This window comes from Epinephelus moara, chromosome 8, assembly GCF_006386435.1.
Source record: "Epinephelus moara isolate mb chromosome 8, YSFRI_EMoa_1.0, whole genome shotgun sequence".
Taxonomy (NCBI): domain Eukaryota; kingdom Metazoa; phylum Chordata; class Actinopteri; order Perciformes; family Serranidae; genus Epinephelus; species Epinephelus moara.
This window is the reverse complement of record NC_065513.1, coordinates 6701436-6714380: the sequence shown is the minus strand read 5'-3', so window position 1 is coordinate 6714380 and position 12945 is coordinate 6701436. Positions and strand designations below refer to the sequence as shown.

The window sequence follows — 12945 nt, the reverse complement described above, 5'->3', positions numbered from 1 at the left end:
AGATTAAAAAACGCATCCTTAAAAAAACTGGAAAAAAGTGGATGCTTGCTGTGTGAAAGCACCTTAGAGATTTTGGATAACACATACACATTAATTTGTTTTAGTCATACCTGGCCAGAGCTGAGTGCAATGTTAAAAGCACTATAATGCATCAAGTTAAAACCCCTTCTCTATAAAAGCAGAGTAAACAGGAAATCACAAACTGGAATAAATGAATCAGTGAGAGGAAAAAATAGTACACCAGAACAGTAAATTTCAACACTTCATACTGACTCTAATAACTCGGACAGACATCATCGTTTTGAAATTTCCACACACTGGAGAAGGTCATCAGATTGAATTAGCCTTTTAAAAAACAATTCCCTCATTACCCGATTCAAAAATGACCTAATCTAAATCCTTGTTAATCAACCATACATCCAAGTGACTTATTCTCTGAGCCTCTCTCCATCATTGACTTCTGAATATGGTAAATTGTCCATGAAGTAAGTGAAGCTGTCTGTTGTGCAATCTTCACTAAAATACATCAATCTGCAGCCTTGAACCTTCCGGTGACGTCGTAGGCACTATTGTCATTCCACACAAAAACAGTCTGAATACCCGAAGGTGAAAAGAAATGAGTCTTACCTGCGCAAGTACTTAACCAAAGACCAGTGTCTGCTCTGTGGCTGCTCACAATAGGATGTGCTGTCATTTGCTGCGTGCTTCCTGCTTCTCGGCTCCCATAGGCTCGCCTTTCACTCTCATCTGACATATATTAGTCTTCACTCCCTGCTTTCATCAGTCACTCCCCTGCGCAGATGCTCTTTCCACTGGTTTCCCCTCAGCGTGTACGGTGATGGTGCCCTGTCAACTGGAAGGGACTTGCAGCTTTCACACTAAAGAATGAGAGACATTCAGGTAAGTTTATGCACATACCAACAATAACCTGTAGTGTTGTTGTTCTTTCAGAAATGGGTAGTTACAGTTTGTTCCTGCATTGTATGTACCATAAATTTCCCTAATATTATGTGTATTGGTAAAGTAAGCCTTGTTTGTTAATAATCACAGTAGAAATATTAGTATTTAGAGAAATCGGACCCCTCAACACTCAAGCAGAGATGATATAATTCACATAGAATTATCAAGTGTTATTTGTTAGTGTATTTTCTGCATCATATGACGTTAACAGTATCATGCCGTGAAACAGGAGTATCAGTGTGGAGACTTATGATGTAAAAATATCATCTGGTTTATCTAGTAGCCATAAATTGACATTAAGTATATGCTGGAAGAGAGGTAGCAGAAGATGAAATGTGTCCTTGAGTTCTTTCTGTGCTGTCCAGTAAAACATTCTTCATTTCGTTTGAGTCATATTTTGAACTGTGCTTCTGTGATGAATTGACAGCAGATTCCAGTGCTACCTGTAACCACTTGACTATATCCATAAGTAGCTCTTAACACATTCATGAATACACGTACATACAGATAGAGCACCAGTATGTTACACAGATCGTCATAATAACGATAATATCTCAGACTCTACTGTGGAAGCATGGAATAAAAAAACATGATAAAATGTTAAGGAATGACATTTTCTCTGCTGCCTCTATCATTAGCAATTCTGTCTGTGCTGGCGCTGGTTGAAGGCCAGGCCTGACCCCTCACGGAAGCACAGGTGGGGGGTTTGAATGTCACCATGCAGAAAGGGCTGCTAACATAGGTTAAAATCTCCTGCTCCTCACACATACATTATAGTCCTCCCACAAGAGCCATGACAGCTTTGTACAGATCATTAAAGCAAAGTACTGTAGTGATTTAGCAGCCCACTCGCCAGAAGAAAATATTGGCATTTTACATTTCTTCAAACCACAAATACCTTCAATTTGTACATTTCATACATATCATATCAACATTTCTAAAGTGACAAAACAGAGAAGCTTACTTGGTCATCAGGAGGTGGAGGAGAAGGTGGATGGTGTGACACCTGGGCAAGATGCCTGCCAAGCTGCAGACCACTGTTCAAAACCAAAAAAAAATTGTTGTTTTTATCAAACTCTGGCTGTTTTTCCACCAGCTTTTTTTAGCAACCAAACGTAGGGGTGCTTTAGCGACCTAAAGCGCTTTTTCCAGCAGCTTGTTAGCCCCCAAGTGTGGGTGTTTCTTTAGAGACCTGTGGCTCTTCTTCCAGCAGCTTTCTAGCCCCCAAACATGGGTATTTTTTAGGTGACCAGTTGCTCTTTTTCCAGCGGTTCTTCAGGTCCCAAATATGGATGTTTTGATAGCAATCTGTGACTCTTTTTCCAGCTGCTTTTTAACCCACTGATATGGGTGGGGGGGGTTTGTGTTTTTGCAACCTGTCGCTCTTTTTCAGAAGCCTTTTAGCCCCCAAATGCGGGTGTTTTTTCAGCAACCTGTGGCGCTTTTAACTGCAGCTATTTAGCCCCAAAATGCAGGCGTTTATGGCGACCAGTGGCTCTTTTTCGAGCAGCTTTTTAGCCCTCAAGTTCGGTTGTTTCTTTAGAGATCTGTGGCTCTTTTTCAAGTGGCTCTCTAGCCTGCAAATATTGGTATTTTTTCCAGCAGTTCTTCGGGCCCCAAAGGTGGGTGTTATTATAGCAATCTGTGACTTTTTTTTCCAGCAGCTCTCGCTTATGTGGGTGTTCTTTTTGTTTTGTTTTTTCTTTGTGACCTGCCGCTCTTTTATCAGCAGTTTATCAGCCCCCAAACAAGGGTGTTTTTCAGCAACCTGTTGCTCTTTTTTGAGCAGCTTGTTAGTCCCCAAATGTGGTTGATTTTTTTAAGTGACATAGCTTTTTCCAGCCGCTTTTCAGTCCCCAAAAGTGCTTTTTTTCCCAGCAACCTGTCACAGTTTTTCCAGCAGGGATGGTGCCATGAGTAGCAGTTGTTTTTTGCCGGGACATCGCAACACATGGGATAGAGGCACAAAAAAATGATTGTTTAATTCTAAAACATCACTGTTTTTCCAGCATGGATTGTGCCCCCAAAACCAGGTATTTTAAGCCAAAACATGATCTTTTTCTAACCATAACCAAGTTGGCTTTGTGCTTTAACTTAACCTCATGTTAACCAGTTGCTTTGAAATGTTTACTTTCAAAGTATCTCCTAAATAATAAAGTACAAATGTAATGTATCCGTGGTTTGCAAACACATACGGTGCCAGCATTTTTATCTGGCGATTGGGTTGGATGTAGCATTGTGCAACCATAAAGCTAGGGCACTTACAAGGTAGAGATCTAAGGAAGAATGGTCAAAATCTGCTTAGAAGAGGCCAAAATATTTTAGTTGCTTGAGTTGGTGAAAGTCCAGAAAATGGCTGATTACATTTCCCATTAGTAGTAACTCCAAGCACCAGGTTTGTAAAACAGGCTCTCCTTATTTGAATTAGTGGTCTCCAAGCTCCATTGGTGGAAAGTAAACAAATACATTTGCTCAAGGACAACTCTGAAGGATTTTGTACTCGGGAATTTGCATTTTAGGGTACTTGATACCTCTACTCAACTACATTTCAGAGGGAAATATTGTACGTTTTACTCCTCCACGTTTACTGATTACTTGACAGAATAAGATTTTACCTACAAAAATGATTGTCAACTTCTTAAATATGCAGTGTTAAAGAAAAAACTACCCAACAGTTTACAGTAGTTAAATGAGCTGCACCACGACCAGCTACAATAGTAAATTGTTGTTTACATGCTACTGAATTAATGATAGTAATCCAATAATGTATATTTACATGTATGATAGTATTAAACAAGCCATTTTGCATAATTTACACTTCTACTATAGCCTAAAGCTGAACCGATCAATGTTTTTATTTCACATTGAAACAGATAGTTGTGTGTAATATGAAAGAGATGGCTCATATGACTAAACCACAAAGACCTTTGCAATTGTCCTGAGCTCTATGGAGCTTTTGGCCTCCCTATAAAGTCAACCTCATCACCATAAAAAAAGCTGGCATTGTATTGCATTGTTTCCACAAACCACGTATATGTTACATTTGTACAGTCTTATGTAACAGATACATACACTTGGTTATGGTTAGGAAACGATCATGTTTTGGTTTAAAATACCTTCTTTTGGTGGTACAATCCTGGCAGAAAACGCAGCAGTGTCTTGATAAAAAAAAAAAAAAAAAAAAAAACGCTTTTTGTGGCACTGTCCTGCAGAACACGCTCTATCCTCAGTGGAAAGAAAGTCATGGGGTTGGTGCCAAAACAGCCACTTACAAAATAGCGAGACGTTACTAAAAAAAAACTGGTTTTGTTGTTGTTGGTCTCAGTGTTCTGCATCTTAGCAGGTTTCTCAGCTAAGTGTCACACCATCCACCATTTCCTCCACCTCTCGATGTGCGTCACTATAGAAATGTTGATATGATAAACAAAATGCACAAATTTAATGTATTTGTGGTTTGCAGAAATTTACTATGGCAACATTTTCTTCTGGTAGTTGGGCTTATTAGGTCATTTACCATCCACAGACTGCTCTCATCAACCGCATTTCCAGCTGCAGCCTGTGAATATAATATTTGAAGATTACCTGGAAGCAAAATAGCAGGACTTATACAAATGTATAAATTCTTCTCACCATAGTTCAGTTCCTGTGTCGCAGCATAATACCTACACATTAAGCTACTACACAATAATTGGAGAGGCATTGCGGGTACAAATTGGACCCCAATTAATCATAGCTTGCTGTCTTTCAGGACTTGCATCACAGCACTGACAGCAAGTGTTTCTGTCAGTAATTGGAGATTTGTGAAGAGAAGTGGAGCTGAAACTATTCATGGTCACTGGGTGGTGAAGGTGGCCTCTGTCTTTTTTCTTAGAGAGAGTGTGAGTGTGTGCGTAAGCAGCAGACGTATGTGTGAGGAGGGTGACGCCAAAGCCCCAATTCTGAAACGTTTGGTATAATGCTCCTGACCTGAGGAAGATAGTCAGATAGTTACAGGTTCACTGAAATTAAATCATTACGTTTTCTCTTCCCAGTGTTTACAGCTGAAGAGAGCTCTGTGCTCCTATTGGTCAATGTCACTTAAGATGATATAGAAATATTCAAACTAAGTGAAAGCAGGCAAAAAAACTATTTTTGTTTGGATGTCATGAGGTGTCCAGATACTGTGTCGACAATCTTCCATGATGACACACTATACAGGATTACCATTTTTGTTCCAGCCTCTCCACACTTGTCAAGTTGGGCTGTTATTGGACTCTATAATATTGTGTTGTGTGATCCCTGTAATGTACCCAGAATTAACATCTGACACATATGGGGTGACTGCACGTTATCTGTTTGATTAAATAAGTTGGTCTCTTTTTGGGCTAAGCTACAATCAACTCCTGAGCAAAGTACAGGTAGTGTTTACACTGAAAAGTACATTGCAGTGTTTTTGCATCATTATATAATTTGTCCTGTGCTGCATTTACAGACATGCTTTATACCTTACTTTTACACACACACACACACACCTACGCAGTTAAAATATGTCACTGGTCACAGAGTTTTACAGATGTGAATGAGAGAAACACAAGGCCAAACACACAATAGGCTGCAGAAGTGAATACAGACAGTCCAAGAGAAGATGACAAACACATTGTGTTCTTGTCTGAAACTGGAAGGATAAAGGAACAGAAGTTATGGTCTTTAGCTGTCTGACTTCCATCGCTTCACATTCTCTCTACATTCAACAACTGATTGGATAATTGGGTTCTTAGCAGTTGCCATTGTGAATCTTCATCTGCAAAGACAGTGGCAACTATACAAGTGAATCTTCAAGTGAAATGCAGACGTATGGGTGCGTCATCTTCATCAGGAGTCCTAAAATCATAGAGAATTTAAGGAACCATAAGGCCTCTTAGGGCCCAGACAAACCAAATCGAATTCAAAGAACTGGGGGTAATGACAGCCAACTGCTGCACTGCCTCACGTCGCCTGTGTCTCAGCCAAATAGTTGCACATAAACACATCGCAAAGATTGCAGCCGATGGCCAGCCAGCACATACATCCTGAGAGGAAATAACTCTTAACACCAGGAGATGGCGGTAGTCTGTATTTGTCAATCCAAAAGGGAAACCTTAAAACCATCATGTCTCTATTTAGCCAGTTAGAACATTAACAACACAATCTAATTTTGAAAGAACAGAGCATATTGTCCATGCGCCAGTGAACATTAACTAAAACTATAATGTAACATTTCTGCTACATAGCTCAGTAGCTAAAGAAAAATACCCTGTGTGTTAATTTTGTTTTGGTCTCACTTCCTGTTGACTTTAGCTTTTTGTTTACATTCCTCACTTCCGTTTCTTCTTTCGCGTTCTGAGCTGAATTGCCAATCAGAGTGATTTTATCCACTGACAGACTCTGCCATTGCCGACTCCAATTCAACATGCTGAATCAGCCAAAAGAGCTGATGGGGTCCAATGGTGTGAGACACAATGCATTGACTAGGGCGACAGAGGCTCACTGACAGCAACACTGACCATTGGCTGACCGTCGGCTTGGTGTGTCAGGACCTTTAAAGAGGTACAAGGATGCCAGATAAACAATGTCACCCCCAGATAGGGCCACTGAAAATCTTGGGGTGGCACATCAAAACCAAAACCCATAACTGTTGTTCAGGTATTCCATTATGCTGTTGAGTCTAGTTTAAAACTATGTCAATATGAGAGTTAGGGAATCTCATGCTTTATCTAGCCCCTTCCCAGAGAACCTATCATGCTTCACACAACCGAAGGTCTCCGAAATGGGACGGTCTGGTCTGCAGAGGATTTCCTTGTTGCATCACCAGTTGTTCTCACCTCAGCCAGTTGGCGTTACTGTTACCTAGCAACTAGCTGTACTAGATAGATAGATAGATAGATAGATAGACAGACAGACAGACAGACAGACAGACAGACAGATTTTTTTATTGTACAGGTAAATACTTGAGATGATTCACGCCGCTGTCTGATATATTTCAGGCTGATGGACCGTTTTCAGGTAAACTGGTAATTGAAATTAAGATTGTTTAAGCTGTGTGCTTTTAGATAATAGTAATGTAAACAACACTTAAAGGCGCTGTATGTAAGAATGTGGCCAAAACGGTTACTGCACTCAAATTCAAAATACTGCCGCGAGTCGTGTCCGCCCCCCCTCCCCTACAGATTCTAGGTTGCTGGACAGCGGCACGCTGGAGACTGATTTGTTTGCCCACGGGCGGCTGCCGTGGCAGGGCCGTGTCGCCGCGTCCTTGATCTTCGGTTTTCCAGCGGACCGTTCAAGCAAGTCCAGCTTCTCTGCTGCTAACGCTGCTGCCAGAATACAGCTGAGGAGACTGCTAATGCTATGTACTGGGACACTGCTAATGCTGCTTGCCGTGTTGCTGTAGGTCAGTCGTAACTTTAACTGATGCTGAGACTCTGCTGACTGTGTGACTGGTAGACGGTGGTGGGTGGCGCAACAGGCCAAAACACAAATTCAAAACTTAAACATGATTTGCGGACCATAAAATATTTTTTTAAATGCGAATATTCTGGCCGTACTATTGTTGTCGGTGAGATCAGTATGTTATATGAACATTATTCCTTAGTCTCTGTGACATATTAGGAGGATTTTACGACTATTTGCTTCAGATTTCTTACATATAGCTCCTTTAACCATTAGCTAGTTAACAACTGTTAGTTAACTTAATATATAATCGGCACCGGCGCGTAATGCATCTTGGGATAAGCTGCGCCACGAAGTATTTATCAGTTGCATCCTCCAAATTCTGAGAAAGAAGGCTGTATTTGGGGCCACTGTGGCTCAGAGGTAGAACGGGGCGTCCACCAATTGGAAGATCAGTGGGTCGATCCCCGGCTCCTCCAGTCTGCATGTCGAAGCATCCTTGAGCAAGATACTGAACCCCAAATTGCTCCCGATGATGCTTCCATCGGTGTGTGAATGGGTGTGTGAATGGGTGAATGTGACTCGTAGTGTAAAAGCACTTTGAGTGGTCGGATGACTAGAAAGGCGCTATACAAATGCAGGTCCATTACCAATACCATTCCTCTGCCGCATTTGAAGGAGCCCTCTAAATGGGACAGCCTTGGTCGTGCCAACGTGAGTAGCTGTCAACGTGAAATAAGAACAGCAGCAGTGTAATGAAATAGGCAGATAAAACCTGACCTGCCCCCCCCCCCCCCCCCCCCCCCCACCAGCCTTTCTTTATGGGCGCCACTGCAGATACAGCTGCTGCTTCAACTGCTGCTTTGCTAACTGCAAAATTATTCAGCATCCAAACAGAAATGTCATGACATCATATGCAAAATTCAGCTCTGTGGTAGACTCTCTTCAACACTGAATAACACTTATCACAATATGGGTTTCAAGGACCACTTGTGCATTTGTGTATATTTTACATTACACTAACCATTTTTTAAAGCATTTCATAGATTTTCAAATGTTTTGAATGTATTTCTCCTTCCTCCCAGGCAGTCATCAGTTTGCATTCATTTCAGTGTGCTATGAACTTTCCTGAGACATTAACAATACATCTATGTTGTGAGTGTGCTACAGTCACCTAATTTGGTAATCAAATGTTGCTATGGATACCATTCATCCATTTTCTAATCTGTTTACCCTGTTCAGGGTCAAGAGTGGGCTGGAACCTATCCCAGCATGCACTAAATGAGAGACGAAGTACACTTTGGAGAGGAATTTACAGGACTAACATACATAGACAGACAAACCATTCACACTCACATTCACACTAATGGGCAAATCATGGTCCTAAAGTGAGCATATGTGATAACATCCAAGGTGTAGGTTCTACATTCTACCTTGTTTTCAAGCATGTCTTACAAATCAGCAAACCAGATAAATGCAATTAAATGGATAGTTTGGATTTATTTGTTGTTGTTGCTGTATGAGGTACTCTTCCATTGTCAGTGTGTTGCATACAGTAGATGTCTTTCGGCATGCCATCGGTTTGGCGAGGCAGGCAGGAACACTGACATGGAAGCATAGTAATGTACCGCTGTGAATGGGAGGCAACAGCAAAACTTATTTTGTAGCCACCTGAAAAAGTTCCACCTAAAAATGTTATATCAGTGTAGGTGTACGCTGTACTGAGAATTTCCTCACCGCTTTACCTTGCTGTCAGACAACCCGTTCCGAAGGGGAAGCTATTAACGGCTTCAGTTCCTCATCTGCACTCTCATCAAAGCCATCAGATCCCTCCATCAGTAAGTTTGGTTGTGTTATTATGCGACTTTGGTGAATCTGAACTAACCTTTGCTAACACCAAAGTGACACAAAAAAACACAAAATACACACTGATGGAGGCGGCAGTAGACCAGCAGCTCCTGTATTCAACAATGTGGAATCTCACTGTTTTCTTAATGGAGTCTGGCTTTGAAGAGAGCGATATAATGGCCTATTTCCCTGTCGGAAATGGCTGACAGAGGTTAAAGCAGTGAAAATATTCTAAATATAGCATACACTTAAAATGATACTGATTTTTTTAGGTGGCTAAAATATGATTTGTTGCTGGCCTCGTCCAAAGCGGTACATTGCTTAGCTACCGAGTTGGACACCATTATGCTTTTTCAAACTCAGGGAATGCTAACTGACATCTACTTTATGTAATACACTGACTATGGATAAGTACCTCACACAACCCCACTTTAAAAGATCACAACTTTGCCAATAAATGGTAAATGAATCTGCACTTGGTCTTCCAACCACTCAAAGCACTTTTTACACTATCAGTCACATTCACCCACACACATACATACATACATTCACACACTGGTAGCCGAGGCTACAGTACAAGGTGTCACCTGCTACTCTTTCACATTTAAACATTATGACTTTCAAATGTCAGTATCATTTAGGTAACATAAGGCCCCCACCCACAGTAGGGGGTCAACAAAGCGGAGCAAAATGAATGGACCAGACCAGCTCCCACCCTGTGACCAGCTCTCCAAATCTGGGTACATCCCAAGTCAGCTATCGTCTCGCAGCAAAACACACATTAGGTATTCTGAATCAGAATAACACCTGAATAACCTACATAACCTGGGACAATGGTTTCAGTTTAAGATACAGGGTTTTTAATTTTCTGTAGTTGAAAAGGTATTACAATATATCACATACAAGGTGTTTTTGAAAATCAATATTTATATATGTGCAGCAAGTATGTGAGAATCTCAGACTGCACAGGTATAAGTATGTGCAGAGAAGACTGAGGATGGGTTTGGAGGAGTCTGGAATCACAGCAAACACATATGTATCTTATATCTGAGAATCTAGTGTTTCTCTTTCTCTGTTGCAGGGACTGGGGTTGTGTGGATCTTTGGACTAAAGCAACAAGTCTTCATGAGAGACACTGAAGGTGGATTAGAGGCAGCCACAACCTTTACAATGAATGAGTCAACAGAGGTTCGAACAGATGGCAATTCTCTGCTGAAGGCTGTCTATTTGAGTCGTCTACGTCTAACTCGGCTGCTCCTGGAAGGAGGGGCCTACATAAATGAGAGTAATGAACAAGGCGAGACACCACTTATGGTGGCCTGCAAAACTCGGCATACAGATTCACAGAGTGTTCCCAAACACAAGATGGTTCGGTACGTTCTATCAGGATTCATGTGTGCTATTGATTCTTAGATCCACATGGTTTGTTGAGAATTACTGGCTTTCACTTCAGGAGGTACCTTGTGTAATCAAAGTGATCTTTACTCCCTATAGGTATCTTCTGGAAAATGGTGCTGATCCAAACATCCAAGACAAAACAGGAAAAACAGCTCTGATGCATGCATGTCTTGAACAAGCTGGAGCTGAAATTCTGTCACTCCTGTTGAGCAGTGGAGCTGATCCAACTTTGGAAGATCATGCAGGCTTATCAGCATTGGTTTATGCAGTCAATTCAGGCAACAGGGGTGTCCTCAGGGTCCTACTGGATGCCTGTAAAGCAAAGGGAAAGGAGGTTATCATCATTACCACAAACAAACTGCCATCTGGCCACCAAATGACAAAGCAATACCTCAATGTCCCTCCACCTACGGACCTTGAGGAGCGGATGCATTACACCCCAGCATCTTGTTGCTTGTCTCCATATGAGGTCCCACTGCGATCTCCTTCACAGGGCTTCATAGCAGGTGCTTCTTCCCAACCCAGTAGCCCCCTTCTTGGCCTCAGGGATCCCCTGTGTTTAGGCTCAGGGCCTGGCCTGGTCACATCTCGACCAGGTTCTCCAATCCAACATCCTAGTCCTTTACGTGTTCCTGGAGTGGATAAGCGGCTTAGTCTCCAGAGGCTACACTCAGAGCAGTGGTCCAAAAGTCCTTCCCTGCTGCTCCAGCAGAGTCAGGCCTCCTCTCTGACAGAGGAGTCAGTGGAAATTACACCTGAGGAGGAGTTGTCCTTCAGAGTCAATGGCCTGGCCTTTCATGGAAGACCTCCAGCTGTTTCACGCCACAACAGCATCGATGTCAAAGATGCAACAGGGCTTCTGAAAGCACTAGAGAACATGTCAGGAAATGAGAAAAGGGGAGGAGGTGGAAGAAAAAGCTTTGGTAGAAAGATGTCATATGACAGTGCTGCAAGTTCACCGCATTCTGCATCACACCCAAACTTGCATCATGACAGTCTCCCCTTTCCTCATGGATCAAGCCCTGTGGATGAAGATTCCTCAGACTGTCTCAGACAACTGAATGTTTCCAGTCTGCAAAATGTGTTCCGTCGGCGGAACATTGGTATTGACCACTACAGTTCTGACTCTCAGTTACCTCAGTTTGGCAGCCAAGACAATAACTCCAAAAACAGTGGTGGAGCTGGAGTGGGACCAGAAAAGCACAAGCTGGTCAACAGCAGATCTTCCACTCTGTCAGGGTCCAGGGAGTCCTTGGAGAGCACTGTCCAGAAACGAGGTGCTGCTGGGCTGGAGCGAAGAGGCTCAGGGGCTCTCCTTCTGGATCACATCGCCCACACTCGCCCTGGATATCTTCCTCCTCTGAATCCCCATGCTCCTATACCAGATATTGGGGTCAGCTCTAATTCTTCCTACCCTTTGAGTGGAAGTAGCAAGACACTGAATGGTGTTCTTACAGGGTCAAAGCCTATTTTACCCTGTGCACCTGTTTTCCCGAAGGATCTAAAGTCCAAGAAAATGCTTTGGAGACGCCACTCAATGCAGAGTGAGCAGATAAAACAGCTGGCCAACTTCGAGGAAACTTTTGGTCATTAGAATAAAATATTGCAAGTATAAGGGAAAAAATGCATGTGCTCTTACCAGTGTCATACAGTGCTGTATTATACCTATGATGCCATTGCTGATGCCAGCTCACATGTGCTTTTAAGACTTGCTGGTCATACAGTTTTGGAATTCTGAGCCTGTGTTGATGTACCGTTTTAAACTTCTCATGACAGAATTTCATATTGTCATACAAGCAACAGGGACAGTTTGAGCTCTACGTAATGAAACATACAACAAAGTCTAATTTAACTTTAGTGTGAAATTCTGCATTATAATTAGCTGAGAAAATAATTTAAAAAAAATGTGGTAAGCACTTTTTCAGAATTGCTACATGATTTGACCAAAACATTCTTAACACAAGGTCTAAATTACTTATTTCCAGAGATTTCAACATCTCATTTCCTTTTGCAGTGGATGGAGTTGCTTAGTTATCATAGAGATGGTTTTGTTTTAATTTCATAACCTAAATACAGAATTCTAGTCAAATGATAACAGGAGGTCCTCAGTGGAGTAGAGATGGCAAACTGTCTTTCGCCAGATAGTCATTGGATGTGAATGTCCTCTTTGATCTTTCACGGTTGTTCACTGACTGCTGGTTGATAATCCCTTTGATAACTCTGCATGGTCATCTGTTGACGAGCTGCAGCGCAATGCGTCCAGTGTGTCCTGATGGAGGCACCTGTGTGTTTTCAGCTTTACAGACAGAAGCTGTTAGCTGCAGAGAGAAA

At 42.0% G+C, this 12945-nt stretch overlaps 1 protein-coding gene across 1 annotated transcript; it reads left to right on the top strand.

Moving 5' to 3' along the window:
- Nucleotides 1-273: 273 nt before the first annotated feature.
- On the top strand, nt 274-12879 carry ankrd34bb (ankyrin repeat domain 34Bb). Its single transcript, XM_050051331.1, has 3 exons — nt 274-900; nt 10298-10589; nt 10711-12879. Exons 2-3 carry the CDS (start codon nt 10342-10344, stop codon nt 12206-12208), a joined length of 1746 nt encoding a protein of 581 aa, XP_049907288.1. The 5' UTR covers nt 274-900; nt 10298-10341; the 3' UTR covers nt 12209-12879.
- Nucleotides 12880-12945: the final 66 nt, after the last annotated feature.

Bases quoted from the DNA above. Each gene is read 5' to 3' on its own strand.
- ankrd34bb (XM_050051331.1), top strand. From the start codon at position 10,342: ATGAGAGACACTGAAGGTGGATTAGAGGCAGCCACAACCTTTACAATG. The intron at 10,590-10,710 runs GTACGTTCTATC...TACTCCCTATAG, and splicing joins CCCAAACACAAGATGGTTCG to GTATCTTCTGGAAAATGGTG.